The following is a 13,072-nucleotide window of genomic DNA, read 5'->3' as shown; positions in this document are numbered from 1 at the left end:
TACCCAAAGCTTCGAACACTAACTTCTGCGCATATCCAGTCTTCCTCAAGATCCTCCAACAATGCAAACAAAAGGCAGACCCCAAAGCTGTATGAAACCATTCCACATGGCTGGCAGTGTCCACTCTATTATTGAGCACACAAAGTATATTCTCATCCAAATGAAATGAACACTGAACTCGGGAGAGCATCGGAAGAAGAGAAAAAGGGATGTTTAATTAAATTATCCCCTCTATAAAGCTGCTGTAGCTCCCCACTGCCCAGGGTAGAACTTCACTCCTTCACAGAGAACATCCAGGTCCATTCCATTTGGGACCCAACGTTAGCTCCTGCCAGATTCCTGCCTTCTCTTTCTCGTGAGTTCATTCCTCCAGCCACTGCTGTGATATGCATGCAGTGCTGCTAAAACCTGGCAGCTCCTTTCATGCTTTTGCACATTTTGGTCCCACAACCTGAAACGCTCTCCCCACAGATCCTCTAGAAAATTCTGAGTTGGCTGTCATAACCCGGCTCAGACATCACTACCCGAACTCAGCTCCTACAAGCATCTCGATCGCCTTCCAAAACAGAACCTGTCCCAGGATAAGGGTTTTACCTGGTGACATGACCAGGAGCGTGGGAAGGACTGGCAGGGCAGACGTCTACCACGAAATGCTCACGGACTTGACTGAGGAGCGCCCAGCAGAGAGCGCGCCCAGGCTGTGGCCAGCCCCGGCCGCCTCGCCGCCGAGGGGAAGGCAGGTGCCCAGAATGCTGAGAGATTCCCAGTAAGGGGCCCCGAGCCACCAACGATACCTGTCAGAAAGCGCCAATGCATCCCCAGCGACCAAGCTGAGCCTCCCACTTCTTACCTCACTCGGCGGCAGCAGCGGCAAACCTGCTTTACGGCACTCACAGCACCGCTGCAAAAGGAGGTCGTCAAGCACTGAGTCGCGGATATTGGTCCGGTCGGGCCCGGAAGTTCCAGCGGCGCAGTCCGGCTTCGGTTTGTCTGCCACTTCTGCTGCTTCCTTGCCGCCCCAAGTTTTGAGCCCTGGCGATTTCCCTGCTTTGAGAATTTAGTCACTTACCTCTTGCCCAGGTAACAACTACAGCAGCGCACTGAGGCGATCTGCAATTTTGGGAAAACCTTTCAGAGTGGACGATGAACTGGAGGTACCAGCTGAGCTGTTTCCCACAGTGTGAATTCACCAGATAAAATATCGAATGCCCGTTAAATACGAACTTAAGATAAACAACGAATAATTTATTAGTGCGTTTACTGTGCAGATACCGATCCAGAATAACTCCTTGAATTCTGGTCTGGGTACAATTAGGAGAGCTGGGGGATAGAGTGGAAAATAGCAGCTGGATTTAACATTGCTCATGAGGATCAGGTGCTTTCGTGACATCCAAAATCCAGCGGACTGTTATCCTCCAGTTTAAGGCTGGAAATATACACATACAATTCTGGATCTGGTTCTTTAATAGTGGAATCCAAAAGATTATTCTTAAGGATTAGATATGAATTAATTTTGTTATAAATTCTGGAAAACTATAAAGCACTAAACAAATTACTGTAATTTTCAGTTCTTTCTACAAAAATTACCAGCTCAGTAGAAACTGAAAATGTTGCCCTCAAAAATTTGAGTTTTCTACGCCTTGTGTGTGTGTTGTTTTTAATTCTATCAATACAAAAAGGAAAAGAATAAAGTCTTTCTCACTTCTAGAGATTATCACTCTTATCCAATGCATTCAGAGCTAGTACTTTGTAGGTTAATTAAAAAAGTAGGTAACCCCAAGAGGAAGGAAGTTATCAAATTACTAATGGAATCATTAACACAGGTGTTAATATGATGGACCTAGCATGATAAAATGTAGCATCAAATAGCTGTTACTGATTGAAATACATCAAATTCCTGAGTTTATAATGACTCCTTAAAATTAAAACTCTGTCCTGATTGAAGGTTGCCACGTTGAAGATTTAATATTCTGGAACTTGATAAAGGGAAAAACATCAAGCATTTGTCTTGCCTTTCTTGTCTGAACTGTGTTTTAATGTAACCAAAACGCTTATAAGAATTCCTACTTAGGTAAGCCACAGTAGCTCACACCTGTAATTCTAACACTTTAGGAAGCCAAGGCAGGAGGATCACTTGAGCCCAGGAGTTTGAGACCAGCCTGGGCAATGGGAAGACCCCATCGCTACAAAAAAATAAAAAAAAATTAGCCAGGCGTGGTGGCATGTTCCTGTAGTCCCAGCTACTCAGGAGGCTGAGGCAAGAGAATCTTGTTTAGCTTGGGAGTTCAAGGTTGCAGGGAGCTACGATTGTGCCACTGCACTCTAGCTCAAGGGCAGAGTGAGACTAAATAAATAATTTATTTAGCGACCCTGTCTCTAAATAAATAAATACATAAATCACCATTTTGCAACTCTTACTGAAATAATAGAAAGGGTAACATCAATAGATGCTAAAATCAAGGTAGAAGGTTCATGGGAAACTTTATACTAGATGGATTAGGCTGGCACTACCTGAGTGCGTTGATCAATCTTAAAAAAATTTTTTTTAATTTTGATTATTATATATATTATATTAATAATATATATTATATGATATAGTTGTATTATAGTTGTATTTATCTTTTTTTTTTTTTTTTTTTAAGACAGAGCCTTACTCTGTCACTGGGGCATCATCATAGCTCACTACAACCTCAAACTCCTGGGCTCAGTCTTACTGCCTCAGCCTCCACAGTAGCTGGGACTATAGGCTGGCGCCACCAGTCCTGGCTGTTTTTAGTAGAGATGGGGTCTTGCTGTTGCTCAGGCTGGCCTCGAACTCCTGAGCTCAAGCAATCTTTCTGCGTTGGCCTCCCAGAGTTCCAGGATTACAGGCGTGAGCCACTGCATCCTGCCTGTATTCACTGTTAATATCACTAAGTATGGGACGAGACATGTGCTTCTTGATGTGATAAAAAGTACACAGCACCACCTGTGAAAGATTGTTGCCTAAAAATCAAACGTGCATTTAATCAATGGTATAGAGAAGCAATCAGCTAAATTCAGAATTGGGAATATCTTACAAAACAAATGCCCCAGTTTTTCTATCAATGGCCTTTAAGTGGGGGAAACCCATGTAAAATCAAAGACTTATGACACATAACCACCAAATGTAGTGTGTGGACCTTGTCTCGATCCCGATTTAAACACCAACCATAAAAATATTTTTGAGACAACTGAAATTTTAGTATGGACCAAGCCATTAGATAATAGTAAAGAATTACTGTTAATTTTACTAAGAATGTTAACAAAATGTGGCTGTGTTTTTTAAAAAAGTCATTACTGATGCATACTGCAGTACTTACAGGTGAAATTTAAAAACTTACAAAACCAGATTGCACAAACATGACAAAACGTTAACAATTGATAAATCTAGGTTCATTAGAGCTCTCTACTTTTCTGTATGTTTATAAAATTAGAACAATGGAAAATTATCATCAGATTCTTAAAAGTAAATACTTTTCAAGTGTGTAACAAGTCTTGCTCTGAATAAACCTAAAAACACACAACCAGTTTAAGCAGAGGATTGCAATGAGCAATCTTCTGATTTGAATTAAGTTCTTTTTAAGTATGGATCAACTGATCGGAGTTTGTTTTTCTTACAAAAACCAAAGATATAATGCATCATCCACAATTTCTAGTTTCTGTAAAGTGTTCAGGAACTTAAGATACAAGCGAAGGATCTGAATTCAGAGTCTTGGAATTTTTTTCCCTGGCAATCCTCCATTATCATTTACAATTATCTTGGACACAACTAACTTGTCAGTTTTTTAAGCTCTTCATCTCTAATCCCCCATTTTCCTTATAAGTAACTTTTTAAATTTGTTATTTTACCTTTTTTTTTTCCTGAAGAAAAGTAGCAGGTAAATAAGTAACTTTTCAATTCATTGGCTTATATATTTAAAGTATATAATTACAATGATTGCCACTGGCATAAATAGGTTTGGGAGCAAACAGCTAACTCAAGGTAAATACAACTCAACTGGTGGCAGTAGTACTTCTTTTTTTTTTTTTTTCTTTAGACAGAGTCTCACTTTGTTGCCCAGGCTAGAGTGAGTGCCGTGGCATCAGCCTAGCTCACAGCAACCTCAAACTCCTGGCTCAAGCAATCCTCCTGCCTCAGCCTCCCGAGTAGCTGGGACTACAGGCATGTGCCACCATGCCCAGCTATTTTTTCTATATATGTTAGTTGGCCAGTTAATTTCTATTTATAGTAGAGACGGGGGTCTCGCTCTTGCTCAGGCTGGTTTCGAACTCCTGACCTCGAGCAATCTGCCCGCCTCAGCCTCCCAGAGTGCTAGGATTACAGGTGTGAGCCACCGTGCCCAGCCAGTAGTACTTCTCAAGCATTAGAGGGTCAGTTGTGAGCCTTCAGCTCACAGTAAGCATCAGTCTGCATGCTTTAATCTGGTTAGCCAATACAGTTGAAGGAGGGGTACAAGGATTGATAGTTAACAGTCTCTATTACAAGTAAACATCCATCTTTTAAAAAGCACTCAGCTGTGCACATATGCAAACATCCTGACCTATTGCTAACATTTGAGGGGTCTAGGGCAAGAGTACAAATGGAGGCCATCCCTGACATATTTTAAGTGTCTAAATAGCTGAGAGCTAACTAACTAACAAATAAAATGTTATATTCTCCTACTTTGACAAATATTTTTTCTCAAGTAACAAAAATCTAGGTTCAAATATGGAATTCTCAAATTCCTAGGACATGTACTGGAAAGTGACAGCATAAGAACTAGATTGGCCTATCCTACCCTGGGTCTCTTTTTATTAATAGCTTCAGCCTGCTGCAAGGGTCCTGGCATGCATGCATGTGGACATCTCAGTCTATACATCCAAGCTGCATCCATACTTCATACAAAATACCACCCCTAGGGGCGTATACACCTGAAGTCTTTTTATATAGGATGGACATGAAGAGACCTGCGTATGTCCTGGCTATCTGGTGCTTAGTGTAGAAATGGGTTAAGGAACATGGACTTCAAGTAGACACAATCCCTAGGCTTCTTCAATTTTTCATTCCAGGAGAAAGGCACACCAAGAGCATGGGGATCTAGTCATGGTCCCCACTTAACCAAGTATAAATGCACACACTCTTAGATATACTATATATGCTGTTGGATGACTTTATTTCATAATATCACAGATACCCTCCCATTAATAGCATATCCATTAACGGGTATTTAGGGTTACATAAAAACACCACAATATAACTGTCTCCTATTGTGCTGACCTTGTGCAAAAGGGGTATAAACTGCATGAACCATGCAATATAATTGTAAAATGGGGTTTAATAAGGAAAAACTTGGACAAGGAAGTATGGTGCACATGATATCCTGAGCTCTTATCCCATAGAGATCCCAGCCAGACACAGTAGGACTGGAATACCAAGGAAAAGGCTGTAATTAAGTAAGCCAACTCCAATAATGGTCTACATATTTATAACATTTATTGTGGCAGGCAGGGGAATATGCAGAATATATCTAGACCACTACACATAGCAATGGTAGTTTGCTGGCCCAGCAAGTTAGAAAAGTGGAGCCTTCAAATTTCTGGTAGTCCATTCTTTTGTTGAGATAATTGAGATCTGTTGAGCCAGTTCTTTGCCTGGCTACCAAAAAGGAGAAAAAAAAAAATGCCTCCAAGTCCACCCAAACTTGTCTTTCTTCAATTCACAATCAGATTGCTTATATTTTGTTATGGTAGTTGCAACGAATACTGGCTTACTTGTGAGTCTATATGTCAGAGAAATACTTAGGAAGGAAATTAACTTTTCAAGGATATGTGCATTTTAAATCTTGATACTGCTAAATTGTCTCTCCAGAAATGAACCATTTCACACTCCATCTTCTGTATGAGGGTACTGGTTTCTCACTATCTTTGTCCACTTCTCTCCCTATAACTCAAGACTATCCAGTCTCCCTTCATTTTTCTCTTGATGAAAACGATCTTAGTTAAAAGAGCACCAGTCTCATTTCATCACTGATTTTGTTTTCTTCTAGTTTCAAGTTAGAATATGAATTTTAAAAAGGTTTAGGTTCTGGTTCTCTTACCAGCTACCAAAATGTAACCCAAGATGTGACAAGACCCAAAGAAAGAAACTAAATTCATAATTTATAGTTTCTTATATCATTTTCCAACTATAGCTGCACTGTACAAAACAGTAGCTATTAGCAACATGCAACTCTTTACATTTAAATTCACTAGAATAAAAAATTCAGTTGCTTAATGCACTAGCCAAATTTAAAGTGCTCAATAGCTGCCTGTGGCTAGTAACTACTGTGTTGGACAGCACAAATATAGAACTTTCCATCACTGCATAAAATTCTGTTGAACAGCACTGCTCTAAAATGTAAGCTTCTTAAGGAAAGATTGTTACTTTGGAATATTCTCATTCCCAATAGCACATTGTAGACACTAAACGTGTTAGTAAAATCAAGCACTGATGCAAAAGAAAGCAGGGAAAAAAGTTTAATTTTTAGTGAGATATTCCAGGTGCTTTTGTAAAAACTTCATGAGACATTCTATACAGAACATACAATCATTGCAACATACAAGTTACTCCACTTTGAATACTCTATTTTAAAGTTAAAAAAACATTTTAAAAAGGCTTTGTCTTGTTTTGAAGGAAAATGAGGCAATGTGCTTATCAAACACTATTTTGCAGCACTGAGTACATCATAAGTAGTTAATTAATGGTCTTCATCCATAACTTAAAGGATAAACCTGAGGAATAAGAATTTTTATTATTACAACTGCATAGCAAAACCATGTCCAGATAATAGACATACCAAATCTGTAGATTAAGATAACCTGTAAACCATTTAATAAATCCAATTTAAAGCAAAACAAGTATGTCAGGAGAGATACTAAATCTAGGTTAATTAACAAGGTTTTGAAATGCTTCATCCTATTTTTTTAAAAATAATAATGCAATAAAGTTGTCAAATATTCAGTGGGCTCATCTTGTATCATTTATCCAGTGACAACAAACTGCTGAACCATTTGGTTGTTTGGGAACAATTATTTAGGCCACATTCACTCTTTGCATGTGGCACTGAGCAACCCTAAATTGAAAGTGCAAATGCCTGGATGGAAATGTAGCTTAATTCATTTGTTTGTTTATGCTGTTATTTTACACTGACACAGTAATGCTGTGGGAGAACTTTTACTGCTCTAGAAAGTCTGAGTCATAGGCTTGATGAAAAATATAAAAAGGCCACAAGTCATGCGCAAACTAAATGAATATTAAAAAGTATTTTAACTGGGGCTTTTATTTTTAAAATCATGTTTGAAATCACTGGTGATACCACTTTAAGCACATGCTTTATCAAAGAAGTTTTACCTAAAAGTATACAAACACTTAAATCCATTAACTAAAAATAACACCTACATTTACATAGTGCTTTACTGTTGTAGCCATTTCCATACTCCATTTCATTTTATTCCTCACAACAGCCCTGTGAGGTAGGCTGAACAAGTAACAATTAATTTATAAATAAGGCAACAGAGTCCCAAAAATAATAAATGATTTATGTAGAGGTCATAGATCAAGTATATAGTAAAGCTAAGGTGATTAATTTTAAAAGAAATGAAGCCAAAATCTTTTTCATATCATATCCAGAGATTTTAAAGACTAGTGGCTTTTAATATAAATTACAAATTTAGCTATTATATATCTTATAGTATGAATTAGTTATAAAGTTGATTTTAAAGCAACTCCCTTAACAGGTAAATTAGATTCATTGCTTTGGTGCCTTAGATATACTGGCAATGTTAAAAAAAAAAATTCATTCTCATAGCCCTTACATTCTCCAGAAAGTTCCAATACTAACAAAAATGGCTTTTACCAGTCACTTACAATTTGACTTATTTTAAAATTAGTCCAAACTTAATAAGCTCTAAGCCAAAGCAAACACATTCACCTACCTTCTGCCCTACATACTGTGAAATCCTCTACATGTCCACTCCCAAGGACCAACTTATATTGAATGGGTACCATTAAGAAAACATATCAGTTTAAACTTAACATAGCTTAAACGATTATGAATCAAAAGTCAGTACCTTATATTGACCCAGAAATAACAAACACTCTTTTAGTTTAATAACTGGGTAGTCTGAGGAGAAAAGTTCTATGGCAATTTCTAGTATTTATTTATAAGCTAATATTAACGTTTATATGGCATGTCCAACAGTATCCTTTTGATGTAAACAACATACACCAAATGTAATCCATTTAAACTCCAACTAATTCAAAATGCTTAAAGTATTCAGGTTAATCAAATAAATATTCCAGATAACACAGTTATCATATGTGATATATCAGAATCACAAATTGTATAATGTGAATACTGTAAGATACACACAAAACTAAAACTATACTGAACATGAGGTAATCTTGCTGTGATGATTAAGAAAACATTCATGATCTCTTACAATACTCCAGTGCCAGCATTATGAAATGTGCATTTTGGTTAAAAATAACAAATCACTTTATGGTTACCTGGATACTGAATAAATTTATGCCAACCATAAACTCCCCTAAAAGAATATATCCAGTGTAAAAATAAAATCAAGGAAGGAACTTTTTCAGACCCATTTTATGTGACTATATAAAAGTGAGCCATTTTATATGTACTTAATTTGAATTTCTTCTGACAAACTATAACAAATTTAAACTTATTAGCAGAACATTATTTTTAAGATGCAAATTTTCACACCGCTCAAAAGCTGCAAAACTATACACACAGTAAATCAAACTTGACTAGTTTTGAAAATATGAACACAAAGTAATCAAATTTTGACTCTCATATACTCAAATATTTATTGGATGAATTAGCCAATGAGTGGACAGTGATTTAACAAATATGTTTTTTAAAAAATAACTATTATGTGAAAATACTGTCAATTTTTTAGCCTAGAATCACATATTTTATAGTAAGTCTACACCATCCTTTTAAAATTAATACTCTTTGAAATAATCATTTTCCATATATATCCTTTTCCAATTTTTTTCCACTTGTTTCCAAAAGAAACAATACATAAATAATTTTATGGAAAAAGTATATAGAGAAAAACTTATTCTAGATAAGTCATGAAATAGAATATCAGCCTAATTAAAAGATTTCATTACAAATATTTACTTCTATTATTTATAACACCAAGGATCAGTCACAAAAAAATCAAATTATACATGATATTGTTCATGCTTTAATTTCATAAGTGAGTAAATAAAAGCAAGCCAATATATCTCTTTTTATAACATGGCAGAAAATGACTGTTTGCAGAGTAAGTAGGTCAAGTCTAGTTGTACAGCAGCATTTCACAATTTGTCAAAATGGTAGAGCTACCATCAATTAAACCCTTGTACAGATAGCCATGTCCCTAATACTATACCTATACCTGGAACATTAAAAGAATTGTGGTATATTGAATTTCTATGTGCATTAGTTATTAAGTGTTCGTTATGTACATATTTACCAAAAGTTAAAGATATAATGTGACATGGTCAGCCCAAAATAGTCAAAATAAATTGTAAAAAAACTTTTTCTAAAGTGCTTAAGGCAGCTCCTTCATTTCTTTACCCAGTTTAATAAAACTGGTTTACAATTCAACTGCTAAAAGATAAATGCCATACTAAATACATGTTCTTATAAAACATAATATTTTTACACCTGTGACACATCCACTACAGTCAACCTCTCATGCATTTCCTTTATAGAAAGCAATCATGTGTGACCAGTCAAAACAAAAAATAAAGCAAGAAAGAATGTTTGAAAGGGTTTACCAACTTTCTACAATGTATTAAATGGAGCAAAACAGCTCTATATTTTTAATTTCAAATGTCAATGAGAATGTTATATATTATGGTCAAGTTAATAGTTACCTTATTTTGAGACTATTTAAATAGGCACCATATTTGATTATTTTTGAGTTTGAAAATGAGAGTGACAAACATTCTCTAGTTTAACAACAAATAAACTAAAAACATCTATAACAAACTAAAAACACCACACATTTTGTTCTTGAATTTTAAAGATCTTTAAGAAGAAGCACAGTAAGAGGAAATCCTCAAATTCTTATTTTGGAGTCATAGTAGTATAATTTAATATCAAGTATCAACATGTGATGAGAACTTGGGACTCTGGATTTACATTTATTACTACAAAATCTCTCAGAAATGAAACCTCCTCAGTGAAATTAATACATTTTCCAAATGAATATTAGAAAAAATTTTTATGAAGAGTTTCAAATGATGACATTAGCACAAGAGTCATATGCACTCCTCCAGCCCCTGATTAAATATATCCATTTCCCCATGCTCCTGCAACAGAAGGCCCTTACCACTATAACATAATGTTCTCTGGCTTAGTATCAGTTGACACTGCATGGGGCATGGAGCAAGAGTATGCTTGGAGGAAAAAGGCACTGAATTAATGAGAAGACACAATTATAAGACATAATAGTAAAAATTTTTCTACAAAAACATCTGGCCTTTTCTGTATCATTTCTGCTAAAATATACTAAAATTCACATAAAGCAACTTGATCGCTAAATTACTGCTTTCAGGTTTGAGCCTATGAAAGGGAATTATAAATTTCTCTTTCCTTAGTTCCTGGAATCGTTCCTCTACAGGGAACAGAACATCCAAAGATTTCTTTCAAAATCCCTATAAGGAAAAAAACCAAAATTATATTTGTTTGGCGAACCAAAAGAATATCTATGGACATACTTCATTTTGTAAGCTGTCTTATAGTCTTTCTTTTTTTTCTCAGTGAAGAATCAGCGTTAGTGAGAAAGTCTTATAGTCTTTAATACCGTGTTTCCCCGAAAATAAGACAGGGTCTTATATTTATTTTCCCGCAAGAAGACACCCTAGGGCTTATTTTCAGGGGATGTGCTATTTTCCCCTCAAAGCCTCAGCTTGCAGCACGCACAGGATGGCCAGGACTTGACAGGGGGAGCCGACCTTGTTGGTGGGGCTGCCTGCACCTTTCCAGTCACCTCTGGGATAGTAGCTGTCGCGATGGGGCAGATGAGAAGGGCGGCTTGTCTTCTTTACTGCTCAGCAACAAAATGCATGGGTCGTACACATATGCTGTGTAGCCACGCCCATCACTAACTAGGTCTCATTTTCGGGGCAGGGCTTATATTGTGCAAATGCAAAGAAATCATGCTAGGGCTTATTTTATGGGTAGATCTTATTTTGGGGAAAACATGGTATTACCAATATGTGTGCAGAGATGAATGTCCTCTGGAAAAATATTACTCTAGTTCGAATGAATCCTCATTTAGATTTGTTTTATCAATGAAAAAAAATCGTATTAGGAGTAAATTTTAAGAGAGACTGAGTTATTAATTACATAGGCCTTTATGTACAAAGTAACTCAAATATAAGTAGCAACAGTCACTTTTTGGGAGAAGGCTGTTATAGCACAAGATTTTAAAATGAGAATGAAAGAAAGTCAACAAGAGAAATTTAAGTTTCAAAAATTAAGAAAAATACAAATTCAGACCTCTTAAAAATGCCCAAGGAATTCTTAGATACTGTAATTGCAGCTTTTAGTTTGGCTCAAAGGACTTGAATTACAAATTTTAATCAAATTTTTAAGAATAGTTCTGTTCACTAACTATGGGTTTTACTTACTGTTTAACATATTTTCCCCAAGTTTGGGGGAAATGTCTATAGCGATTTTTGGAAGAATTATACTCTAGAAAGCAAATGAATGTAGCAAAAGCAATGAAAGAAAACTAACCTCTGAATGCTCTTTGAAAAAGTCATATGCCAATTAAGTAAGATAAAGTAGATTTTTTTCCAAAACAACTGTTTAAATCATTCCATATCTTATTATGTTAAAAAGAAGATATAAATTACTTCAGTAAAGAATACTTTTAGGCACCTCCCTTTATAACCAATCTTTCTTAGATAAAAGTTGAGTAGTGTAGGTTTTTTACCATCTATATAACTTTCATAAGCTTTCATTCCTACTAGAGATGTTAAAAATCAGCATAATTATTATCAGTGCCAAATTTGAGTGAGGATTTCACCAAAATAACTATTAAAGGTGGGATTAAACCAGACAACAAAATAAGAAAATAAAGCTTTTAAAAATCCTACCCATCATCCAAAGTGATGGAATGAAAAGAAGTTTAATTAAATAGGGTAACATAAAAAGAATGCCCCTTTGCTACTGTGTTAGTACCACAGGTAAAAAAATGAAATTTTATTTTTAAGCTGTTATGACTACAAGTTCTTATCCACTCCCTGTTTTGAATTACACCCACAACAGAAGTCTCACAATTTTTTGGAAAAGAGAAAATGATATATGATCTAGTAAATAAACAAGAGGATAATTTTGTAAAACTCATTATAAAAGGGGAAAAATACACCATTGTAAGAAATCTTTTCTATCATCCCCAACCAATGATTTCAATTTTTAGAAAACCTTATACTGTTTGTATTTTTAAAGCTTCAGTGTAAGAACTAAATAATAGGTAGTAATAAGATAGAAAAGAAAAAATACAGAGGAAAGAGGGCAAATTTTAAAAGCATTTCACCCCAGGCTCTAGGGTTGCCACCATATGTAATTAAACATATTAGAAGAGGCAAAGTAATCCAAAAACACAAAGATGAGTTTCAATGTAAATATTTAAACACTGCCTTTTTCCTCATTTACTCTTCAAAACATCAGTTTCTTGATCGATATCTGCTTGCTTCTACGATATTGCACAGTAGGTTCCTGCAAATGCTTCATACTAACAGATGCTTAATGCTAACAGATTCCAGGCTTCAAAGCAGAACATAGCAAACCTGATTTTCACCACTCACAAATTTCTGTGATTAGTAACTGCACAGAAAAGGCCACCCAAGCAAGAGGGAGGGTAAACATATTCAGACATTACTGAGTAACATTGTTCAGGCTGCTTGCTGAACCAGTCATTCCATTTTCACTTTTCTGAAGTGTTCTCACAGCACTTGGAACCTGCATCCCAGTACTCAAAGAAAGTCCACCACACCAAACCTAAA

General features: G+C 35.9%; 1 protein-coding gene across 3 annotated transcripts in view; it reads right to left on the bottom strand.

The window, feature by feature from the left end:
* FSD1L (fibronectin type III and SPRY domain containing 1 like) overlaps positions 1-13,072 on the bottom strand; it is an 87,948-nt gene that overhangs the window by 5,074 nt on the left and 69,802 nt on the right. For all 3 annotated transcript variants that reach the window (XM_012736804.2, XM_012736805.2, XM_012736806.2), the window contains one exon: positions 851-13,067. In XM_012736804.2, coding sequence (XP_012592258.1) covers positions 12,945-13,067 — 123 coding nt within the window. In that variant the 3' untranslated portion in view covers positions 851-12,944. The remainder of the gene's footprint in view (positions 1-850; positions 13,068-13,072) is intronic.

The sequence above is a fragment of the Microcebus murinus genome, chromosome 12, assembly GCF_040939455.1.
Source record: "Microcebus murinus isolate Inina chromosome 12, M.murinus_Inina_mat1.0, whole genome shotgun sequence".
In the NCBI taxonomy this organism is placed as follows: domain Eukaryota; kingdom Metazoa; phylum Chordata; class Mammalia; order Primates; family Cheirogaleidae; genus Microcebus; species Microcebus murinus.
The sequence above is the reverse complement of the archived record's forward strand: the minus strand, read 5'-3'. Positions and strand labels throughout refer to the sequence as shown.